This window comes from Rhagoletis zephyria, unplaced genomic scaffold (genome assembly GCF_001687245.7).
Source record: "Rhagoletis zephyria isolate East Lansing unplaced genomic scaffold, Rhagoletis_zephyria_1.1 Rzeph_scaffold_08977, whole genome shotgun sequence".
Lineage (NCBI taxonomy): Eukaryota > Metazoa > Arthropoda > Insecta > Diptera > Tephritidae > Rhagoletis > Rhagoletis zephyria.
Genome location: NW_016166056.1, coordinates 3,259 through 15,242, shown reverse-complemented (window position 1 = coordinate 15,242; position 11,984 = coordinate 3,259). Strand labels below are relative to the sequence as shown.

Below are 11,984 nucleotides of genomic sequence, written 5' to 3'. Positions count from 1 at the left end.
TTTTCTAGAGAGTAAAAACACTCATATTTCAAAATGGTTCTCTTTTTTAACCGACTTCGCAAGAAGGAGAAGGTTATCAGCTCGTCGGAATATTTGGTTTTTTATGTATGTTACCGCGCATAACTTTTTGGACAACGTTAACCGATTTCTGTAATTTTTTTGGACCCATACTAATTTGGTTTAAATGCGATGATTGGATCATAAAGAAATTAAATTAATCTTAAATTTTTATATGAGAATGAAATCGGTTTTGTTTTAAGCCTAAAAATTACTTTTTTATAAAGCAATTGCATTTCTGACTAGTATATTTCAGAGCGAATGGGTAAGGACTGAGCCAAGAGCTTGTGTGAATGTCAGTTACGCGTTTTTTTTTTTTAAGAATGACGATACGCGGCTTTGTACTTTAAACGACGATATGTATGTAGTTATAATTCACAGTGGATAAAATTTAGGAGTCAAATGTTCTCCAGTCACAATGGAATGCCCCGTAAGGAGATAGTATAAATCCAATTGCCTATTGCTTTATGTTTGAGAGTTCATATACATACATACATATGTACTACTATATTTCATGCATGTATTATTTTACTGACATTTTAAATTAAGTCGGCTGCGTTATAACAATTTTACATACTACATATGTATGTTTGTGTGTATTGTATGTAAACAGCGATAATTATTTTTACTTGAAAGACATCAGCTTCCTCAGCAATGTCTTGGGATTCTGCTCCTGCTGCAAGCCCCTTTCCTGTTTAAATGCTGCTCTAATTGTAATATTGCCACGCCATGATACGCTTTCCACATTTTGAATTGAAGAATACCCGTTTTGTAAAACACCGAAAGAGAGAATCAGATAAAAAGCCAAAGGCAGGTATTCGAGTTAGTGACACAATCATACTATATTGGGTATATGCAGTGAGGTTGCTAAAAAAAAATGTTAAAAAAATATATACATGCATACATATGTATTGTATAATAGCGGTAGTATACATAGCTGATTGCCTAGAGCCGAGTCAACAAGTTTTCTAAAGTTTTTTGTTTTGCAACGGACAACAACTGTACGCACTTGTTCGGAAAACATCTATATAGGAAAATCCGGGTCCTGAAGCCTACTTAAATTAAATAAACATTCATAAACATAACAATAACAATGCCAACAATTAATTTTTTTTAATCTATGTAATTACACAGGCCAACAAGCGTCAAGAAGCAGAAACACTAACATATATTTGATGTGCTAAATTCGAATCTGGCCATAGAATTGCTCTATCACGTCAGTTCATTGACCTATTTGAGGTTATGTAGCATCGCAAGTAAATTTTTTCGCAGAGAAATAGTCAAAGTATCTCTCTTACGAATGTCGAGTTTGGCCAAATATATTTTTCTTTCGCAGAGATCGCATTTTAAAAATTTAATATTTATGAATTACCGAATATTCGATATATTTGAGCAAATTTAACGGCATTTCAAAGAGTAATGCCCGGTTTCCCCAATCAATTTTAAATTTATCAGACTGTTAAAATTTAGAATAAAACAATTTTGTAAGGAAAATATCCAATTTTTAAATTGGTTTTAAAATTGGTGAAACCAGGAATAAGCCTGATAAAAACATAGTAAAGTAGAACCCAAGGCGAATACATATAAGGTGGTATTGATTGAACAAATACAACAATTACTTGTATTTTGTTTTTGCTTTTAGCGGGCCATTGTCAAATTTTTGCTATTCTTCCCCGAATGAAAAAGGGCGACAGAAAATGCAAACACTCTCACTTTTTCACTCATCCACTAACGAAATTCAAAATTTTGACAATCAAACGCTACTCACAGCTGATGAAACAACACCACCTTATATAAATTCGCCTTGGTAGAACCATTCCCTCATGAATTTTTTTTTAAGTTTGCCAGCATTTTAAAATCATATAAAATTGAAAATAACAAAATGAAATTGTTCAAAATTATTGTTGCTTGAGATTGAAAATGAAAAGGTTTGTGTGAGTTTGTGTACAGGGTGTAAAATAATAACTGTCGCACAAATTTTTTATTATTTTTTTTTTGAAAAATAAAAGGGTCCTTTATAGAATTTGAGAAACAAGTATTTTATCGTTAATTTTGTACATATTGTAGTTTAATTTTGTTAATTAGTTTTAAAATTTAATTTCTTACTTGTATTTGGCAGCAGTGTAAACTTGCGACACGCAATTCTTTTTCAGATGTATTTTATCTTAGACTTTGCATAAAAAAAAGACAAAAAAGGAAAAGTGTATAGGATTGATCGAATGAATTGCCGTCTTAGTCATCAGTTCTGAGTCTATTCGATTTCTGAGTATGAGGCCTTATGTTGGACGAAAGGGGGAGTATAAAGGACTCAGAGGAAATTAGCCTATAGTTACAGAAGATAGAGCTGGAAAATTTCGATGACACTACCTCATCGATAGTATCGATGGTTTTTGACTATCGTAAACATCGATGGTTTTGTAATCACTATTGACAGTTTTCACTCATACATATATTATTCAGTAACATACATATTTCAGAGCGCAGATGCAGCTTGAAGCCAAAAAGCGTTGATAAAACTTTGATCCTTAACAAAAATATCGACATATTTTCGCAATTCTGATCCCATTTTCAATAAAAGTTGTTGTGTTTAATTTTTTGAATTTTTTAATCAAAACTATCGACAGTGTCGACATTTTCGATAGTATCGATACTATCGATGGTTGTGACTATCGACTATCCAGCTCTAACAGATGATATGGAATAAATTAACCGACGAAGACTTGCGTGCCGCTTCCACTTTTCTCTCAAAGTGTTTGCCGCTGGTGAACCCATATAAAGGTTACAACGTAATTAATAAAATTAAATTAAAATGTATGGAAAATAGTCGATAAAATTTTTTTTCGTAAAATCTATAAAGGACCGTTGTATTTTTCAAAAAAAACCTGGATAACAGTTATTCGTCGCCACCCAGTACATGACCTGAACTATGTTTTCGACGATTTGATTCGGGTTCAGCGCCCCAAAATTCTTTTTAAATGTATTTAATGTTTCTGCTTCCAAAAACAGTTAAATTGTGTTGGCCTGGGTTATAAAAATATGTATGAACCACCATGCTTTAAAAATTGTTGGGATCAAAATTAGCGATAGTGATTTAAACAAAATTAAACCAAAAAATAAATTCACTATAAATAAAATAATTTGAGTAGAAACCCAAACGAAATAAATTAAAATGAATTGAAATTAAGAAAATTACTTTTAAAGATATTAGAACGGAATCGACACCTGAGTTGAAGATCGACCTATCTCGGCAGCTATTTCGAAAACGTCCTATCTCAGAAAACTTTTCAAAAACGACTTATCTTAGCTGTCGATTCAAAAACGCCCTACCTCAGCACATTTTCGTTTGAGATAGGGCGTTTTTGAACCGCATTCTGAGATACACCCTATCTCAATAAAATTCCAAAGGTAGGAGTTTTATCATCACTAAGGCAGGAAAACACGTTGGGTGCATACAAATACAAATAACCGACAGTTAAGCACAAGGGACATCATATGATTTAGATAACTATAAAATTTATAGGCGCAGTTTAGAATGTAGCTTTTTTGTTTGGAACATTTTAAGAATGTTTTAGAGTTGGCCGATTACGCCTCGTAGTAACGCAAACCTCGTAAATAAACCGATTTTCCATACAAAATTCAGTAAGTTTACGTGGTTTACTTGGTTACGAGGCATTTATGCGTTTAGATGAATACATTACCCCTGACCGTAGTTTTACACTGGAGATGTTATTTTTGTTTTTTTTTTTGTATTTTATTTATCCCTAAGCGCGTACCGTTAGATTGAGGCTTTTGCATTTTTCTTCTATGCATTCCTTAGGGGCTCGTGCTGCACGCATCTACCATTTAAATCTACATACAAAAAAAACTTTGCTTATTTCTATACTGGAGTATGGAGGAAAATGATTTTGTTGAGGTTTTGCTGCTTTGCAATGCATTCATTTGCGTTAATGAATATCTCTCACTCCCGCTCCGACTGCACCCAATTCGATTTTTGCTACACATTAATTTTTGTTCATACATTAAAAATAATTATCAAGACCATATTGCGCAAATAAAAATATGATTGGCTATAAAAATGTGTTCATATGTAAACACCACACCACAGCACCGCGAATATTAATTTACAAAGAAAAATGCCTTTGGCTTTTTGTTAATGCTTCTTTCTCACAACATGTTTTGTTTTTCTTCTCTTCCTTTGTCTTTCTATTGAAGGTCGATTAGCCTCTGAGGTCGCTCCGTCTGATAGTGTTTCCTTCTATGATGCCCGTGCAGATCCCGATATTGGTGATGATGATTCAGATTTCAGCCCGAAAGCGATGTGTTTATATCCCTCTTCTTCTCCCGCCATGACATCAGAATCACTTGCTACAAAAAGTCTTTGGGACTTAGTTCCTGATGTCGATTCTGACAAAACTAAGACGACTCGGTTGTTTTCAAATCCATTAAAGAAGCAAACAGAAATTCCAAAAATTTCCACAGCTTCTGTAGAAAAAGTGGTTAACCCTCTGGGAACTGTAACAACTGTGATTTCAGGTATTTCGACTGAGGTTAAAAAGGACATTCTTGATGAAGTGGTGTCACAATTAGCTGCCGAAGAATGCATTATACATGAGAACTGTGATGAGTCTTTGTTTCGCCCCGTGGTGGCCATATTTTGCGATGACAAGGATCGAAAGGCAGAAGAAGAGGCTGCGCGAGAGAATAAAGAATTTTGCAAACCACCAGAGTTAATCAGAAATAAACTTGTTGTCCCAGTTATAGCAAAAGAAGTTGATGCAGAACTTAGTAAAAGGGAAAAAATTGAAAAGAGTGCGAAGATTAAGACGCAAAATTTGAAGAAAGCAAAAGACCTTTCGATGGAAAATAGGAAATCAATCGGCAGCGATATAACCAACGAAAGTGATAAAAAACAAAAACAGCAAAAAGAAAAATTTGACTACAAACAAACGCCGACAGCAGCGCCAATTACCAAATATAACTGTATGGAAGGTAAAAACGAGAAAATTAATCAAGATAATGATAATGTTGAATGCAATCGTGCAGACAATGTAAATAATAATAAAGTCAATGATTATGAAACAAAAAAAGGCGTCACAAGTATGTCATCATTGGAAGACGAAGTAATAGAATTCAAGAGAATGACACCTTTACCTGTAGTAAAGAATCGAAGGCAACCAACTTTATCAGATGTTAAAGGTCTAAGGAAAGAGCAATCAATAGAAGAATCTCCTAAAACCCCGTGCAAGGGTTTAAAATCGAATGAAGCTAAAAAAACGGATAAAAAAGGGAATGAATCCAAAAAGCTTGAAACAGAAAAGTTTAAACAGACAGAAAGGAACGAGGAATTGTCGTTGAAATATAATTTTTCATCTGATGATCATGAAGAAAAAATCAAAGAGTCTGCCCAATGTTTAATACTACCAAAATCATTGGTGCTCGCTGAGATATCAGACTCGGAAGATCAGCATACAAAATTAAGTATAGCTTCGAAATCACACGTGTCCATTGACACGCCGCTTCAAGAGGCCAACGTTACGGAAACCGAAGGCGATATCAAAAGCACAAATAAATCAAACAATCTTTTAGATAAAAAAGACTTATCGAAAAACTTTGAAATGGCCGCCAAAGTAGGTGATAAATCAGATTTGAAACCGGAAAGGTTGGCAGATGTAACGTCTAAGGAGAAATTTGAAAGTGAAGAACCTAGTAAAATTGCACAAAGCTGTGCCACGCACGATTTGCGGAAAAATACCATACCAGCATCATTAACCCCGAAAGCAGCACCCAAGCAAAACGAAGAGCACTCTGAAAGTGATAGCTTATATACTGTTAAAGTTATAGATACTACTGAAGCAATACAACAGAATAAACAATCAAAACCCAAATGCACTGAAAACAAAACTTTGAAAGATGTAAGCAATAAACTAAGCAAGCACAAAAATAGTGATTCAAAATTAACACCAGTAGTTGTTAGCTCACCTAAAAAAACGCCAACGAAAGAACAAAAAGAATCAAAAAAATCTGCAAACACGCCACAAGAATGCGATAATATAGTCGTAAGTGTCGCTGTACCTACTTGTGCAGCTGAAACTTTGCCGATAACTAGTAAAAACTATGTTACAAAGGATTCTGTCGACGGAGTTGGCAAAAACAATAAAATACCGTTCGAACAAGAAGTCAGTACAGTTGTCTATAAGGAGGAAAATGAGGTATGCCCACTGTTGGAGCCAAAATCGAAAACTAATCCCGGTTCACAACCGCCCTTAGTAATGAATCCGGTTTGGAAAACTTTAAATACTGTTCAGACCGCGAAAACACACCCCGACACTCATATTGATAACTACCCAACCTTAGGAGCTGTCGGTAAAACTAAAAAGCTTGTTAAAAATAAGGAGAGCTCAACGGAGAAAAGCGAAGGCGCCGGTAGTAAGAGTGGGACCAAGTGCTCTTCAAATTTTGAATCGTTTTCTGCGTTACAACCACTAGAATCTTTGCCTCCATTACCAGTTTTGGAGCCACTAGAAATGTCTCCATATACAACAATTTTAAAACATAAAGAATCTAAGCCTCTTACAAAGGTCAAAGATAATTTGGCAGAGCAATTGAGCTTGATTAATTTTGACAGTCCTTTGCAAGAACATCCAAAGAGCGATCGGAAGATGGCATCAACATCTACGCTCAGTGGAATCAATCATCAAAATTTAATTTTCGCTTTATGCGGATCTCTGCACTATGAAGGTGATGAAGATAAATTGCCGACAGAATGTCCCATAACCTCTAATCCAAGTGGTGGAGACCCAACAGTAACGGAGTATAAGTTGCTGCACGAGAATGAGGAACAATACTTGAGTTTGGAACAAAGTTCTCAAGAAACAAATACAACCAACACAGCTACGACTAATGAAAAATCTTCCAGCTCAGAAAATTCTTCTGCATCAGAAGAAATTATTGTAATCGAAGAGAAAAAAATGAGTAAAAAGCAACGGCGGAAGCGACAACAAATGGAGATAAAGCAGCAGCAGGAAGAAGAGTCTGTAACTCGCGACGATGATGAAGAGTTACGCCCATTAATTGGCATGACAGATTCTCACTTAGAAACACTTGCAGGAGTAAGAAGGGATGTGCCCTGTTCAATGCCATCTAAACTAGAAAACAAGGATGTGTCAGGAAAAGNCAATACTTGAGTTTGGAACAAAGTTCTCAAGAAACAAATACAACCAACACAGCTACGACTAATGAAAAATCTTCCAGCTCTGAAAATTCTTCTGCATCAGAAGAAATTATTGTAATCGAAGAGAAAAAAATGAGTAAAAAGCAACGGCGGAAGCGACAACAAATGGAGATAAAGCAGCAGCAGGAAGAAGAGTCTGTAACTCGCGACGATGATGAAGAGTTACGCCCATTAATTGGCATGACAGATTCTCACTTAGAAACACTTGCAGGAGTAAGAAGGGATGTGCCCTGTTCAATGCCATCTAAACTAGAAAACAAGGATGTGCCAGGAAAAATTAAAAATATAACTGTTTTAGAATTAGCACAAAATGCGACTGCTTCGCCACTAGCCAATTCCACAACTACCACGACGGATAGCGAAGGCCCCATACCAGCCACCACTTCAGACGACAACATTTTCATTTTGCCCTTGACCCCAGCAAACACCCATGCGCCCATGAAACAGAAGACCAAGAGAATCGAACATAAAATAAATCTTATGGCTGCGATTGATGCTGCTACCTCGTCGTCTACATCTTCTGCTGAAGAAAGTAATATGGAAACAGAAAGCCGCCGAATCGCCTCCGACCAAGAACTATCTGTCCACGGAGTAGGTGCATCACAAACTCAAACAGTTTCAACCAACGTCAGCTTAGTCACACCGTCATGTGCGCCAAAGAAGAAAAGCAAGCGCCGTAAGAGATAAGATTTAGCTTTCTGTTTGCTGTGTGTCTTTTGTGTAATGATTGTATACTATTTATATATTGTATACTACACTGGCAAAAGAAATAGTGATAGAATTTTAATGACAGGTGCCGATGAAAAAGTATCAAAGAATGGTTTAGCAAAAACAAGATTGACTTAATTGTACATATAATTTTACGATTTGAATAACACAAACGCGCCAGCATTTGTACATACATATGTACATACATATAATATGTATGTATGTATGTACACATCGTCGCCTGGATTAAAGATTGTCGTATGTTGCTTTCGGCAGGTTTTGGGAAATGCCAACTGAAGTTTGGAATGCAGTTCCTTAAAGATTGTTTTCAAAGTCCCAGAGAATGTTACTACTTCACGAAATTTTTAAATTATTTTATTTTTATTGTTTATTGTTAATTATTTTTCAATTTATGAAGGATTTTCTTTAGTAAAATTTTGTTGTATGCTACATTTGTCAACAATTTTTCAACCACTTCGTATGACATGCGAACAACAACAACAACAACATGCGACGAAATGAGATACATTTTTTTACAAATTTAACTATACTTTTTACCCAATTTCTCGGAAACTAAATGAGATATCCAAATATAGGTGACGCCATTTTAAAGATCTTTATTAATTTAGCATGACTGCATTATTAACTCAATTTGTACTAAATTATCGATAGAATTTTTGTCAATATCACGGAAACTTAGAGAGGTATCTAAAAACTGATAAAACCACTTACGACAACCTTTTATCCAGGCGACGATATGTATGTAAGTGTCAGCACTACGTATGCATAAACAATAATTCTATTGCATGAAAGTTTAATTACATAACAGATTTCATGAAAACATTGTCAAAACTTATTTTATAACTCCCCATTTCCAAGAATCGCGATGAATCATAAACCGAGCACGAATCAGAAGAGACATATTTTTACATAATTTTATTTGCCTATTGAAAAACAACAACAAAATAAAAAAGCATCCCCTTATACCTCTAAATTGGTATTAACAGAAAATTATAATTTATTATGTTAATACAGTCTATAACCGCGGCCAAAAATGGAAGATTTATAAAAAGTATTTATTATTAGTAAATGTCTTATAGTTTGTGTTCAATTATGTATGGAAGTTTTCTTAGTTACTCTGCAATAGTTTTATACCCAACAGTAGTACTATGTATATTTACAATAACGTAATATTTAATTTCGGTTTTTTATGTCTTAAAATCAAATGGCAAAGGGTTATTAAAATGATGAATTTTTAGGATATACATACAATGTGAACGTATAAAAGTTGTAAATAGATTATCTTATTCATTGTAATATTAAACTGGCTTTATTAAATCATATAAAATAAAGGTTTAAGTTAATAACCAACTCCGTCTTTTTTCACGTTTCACGTTGCAAACCGACGTACCCCTTTTTGATAATTGTGGTATAGAACAGTAATCGGAAACCGTTGTATGACGGTGGTTCGCTTTTAAAGAACAAAGTTGGGCAAAGATTACTTATTTCACACATATGTATACAGATACTACGAGTACTATATTACACCTTATGTTTATATTACACGCTTTTATTTAACTTGCTCATCCCGCGGAAATTTCTAATCGATCTTGAGGCTTGAAACTTTGAGCATTGGTTACAATCACGATGACAATGCAATTTAAAATATAATTTGATTCCTAAAATGGTGTAGGCGTCTTGATTTCAAGGTAAAAGTTATGGCTAACAGAGCGTAATTTGCCAAAGAACGTAAAAAATGCTCCAAGTTCTTCATATCGTGAATTCTGTTGTAAGTGAAGTACCGAAAATTAGTTTCAACTGTTTTCCCATGCCCCAACTGTTAAGTTTCATAAACTTATGTATATCGTCGGTACATGTCAAACTACGAACGTTCAAAAATGCTTTTTCAATTGCGCACGCGTTTAGAATGTTTGGCAAGTTGCCAAATCGTCAAATTTCGAGTCTTCTTAGAAGCAGATGATACTGGCTTTAACAAAGTGTCGAATCCCACAACAATTTTTACAACCGTTTTTTTGCTATCGTGAAAAGTACCCATTTTCATATTCGATAGTTTGACATGGTAGCGACGATATGTAAAGCATCAAATGTTGCATGCTGTTAAGAATTACGTTACATCTTTGTTTTTCTATCACAGGGAGACAGAATACGATAAACGGCACCCGTTTCGCATTAGAAGTCACTTTCGTTTTAAAATTGTATGCACTTATATATATCGTCGTTTAAAGTACAAAACCGCGTATCAACAAAATGCAAAACCGCGTATGTGAGGTTTCTTCTGAGTACTGTTAAGGCTTTCTAAAACATAGCTCAACCAGCTACCGACGTAAAACCGTACACCGTGACACGAATTACATATCTTATGGGATTCTCGTGTTAACGTTAACGCACCACCGAATGACGCAAGAATGGTAGAATACAAGATTGCGCCAATCGAGCTGAGAGCAACTGGTTGTGATGCCACATTATTTTTAGAATGAGAGTGTAAAGAATAATTTTGAAGAAGGAGAGGAGGAAGCGAACAAGTTGTGCGAAATAGTGATGTAAAACTAGGAAGAATTGTACCTACTCTTCAGCTTCTTAAATTTGAACGTACATTCGGTACAATCACATTATTTTAGGTACATTTGGAACGGAGTAAAATATTGTTTCATGTAAGCCAAAAAGTTGTTATGGTACAGATGGAAGATGTAGTCCACCAAGTGACAAAAATATATGCACATAAAAGTACATGTTTACTGTTTAGGTACGTGTATCTACTTTTAGGTACAACTTTTCGTCAAATAGGTACAATATAAATATTTAGTATTCATCACTAGTGCTCAAAAATAATAATGTGACGTCAGCGAAAGGGTGGATGCTGTCAAACCGAGAAAGAGAGAGAGAGTCCGCGGAAGGCACCACCTTTGTTTCGCTACATCGTACGCATGACGGTGACGATTCCACATAGTTTAACATCACTATTTCGCACCACTTGTTCGCTTCTTCCTCTTCTTCAAAATTATTCTTTAGACTCTCATTCTAAAAATAATGTGAAGTCACACCCAGTTGCTCTCAGCTCGATTGGCGCAATCTTGTATTCTATCATTCTTGACGGTGACGTTGTCGTTGCTTCTCACTCTCTATCAACAGCAATTGCAGGGCGCTCCGCCGGTGGCTGGTTGAGCTAACACTCGCGTTCGCCACCGCGAAGTGTTTGTACCGCGATGTTGGGAATCCTGTATAGTTTTGGGCCATGGGATTACACCGTGCGACAGTCAATTTAACACACGAAAAAATCAATATATTCACAAAACTGGGGCCAAATATAGTAAAACTGCGTTTTTAGTGTTTCGCTCTGACGTCAGGATTTTTTTTTAAAGAGACTGAAATATTTAGAATAAGATTGAATAAAAAAAAATATTCTAAAGATTCGGTGCATTGTAGAATAACAATATGGGTATCAATTAAAAGGAAAAATTCTGTAGAATAGAAAAAAAAGTTAATTTTTGGGTGCACCAGGACGAATAAGTATTGAAAATGTCCTTTTAAAACTTTATCCTTGAATATCCTTGGAAACTTCCAATATTTATTTTTGAAAAAAATATATGTCAAGGACTAATTAGTTTTAGATAAAAAAATTTTACACTTCTCTTAATAAGATATTGATAGTTACAATATACATAAATAAAGATATTTGAATCATAAAAGAACAAACTGACCGTAGGATATACCTACGATTTAAATACTTTAATTATTTTGTGTACAAGGGCGTAGCCAGCCTTTCATCTAGGGGGGCAAGAGTTTATATAGAGGGAAAAAATGTTTTAAATATATATTATTATTATATACAACGAAATTTTTGTGTTTAAGAAAGTGTAAGTTTTCTGGTAGCCTTTACAACGATACCAATTTTTTAAAAATCGGTTAGTAATTTTTTTTTTTTAATATTTTTCTTTATAAAAAGGGGTATTTTTTGCTTTCAAGTGTT

General features: G+C 34.7%; 1 protein-coding gene across 1 annotated transcript in view; it reads left to right on the top strand.

Annotated features, from left to right (window-relative positions):
* Positions 1-9,367, top strand: part of LOC108375459 (uncharacterized) — a 19,087-nt gene extending 9,720 nt beyond the window's left edge. Inside the window, 2 exon segments of the mRNA XM_017631592.1 lie at positions 4,270-6,933; positions 7,269-9,367. Of these exon segments, the coding sequence (XP_017487081.1) occupies positions 4,270-6,933; positions 7,269-7,975 (3,371 nt within the window). The 3' untranslated portion in view covers positions 7,976-9,367.
* The last annotated feature ends 2,617 nt before the right edge of the window (positions 9,368-11,984 follow it).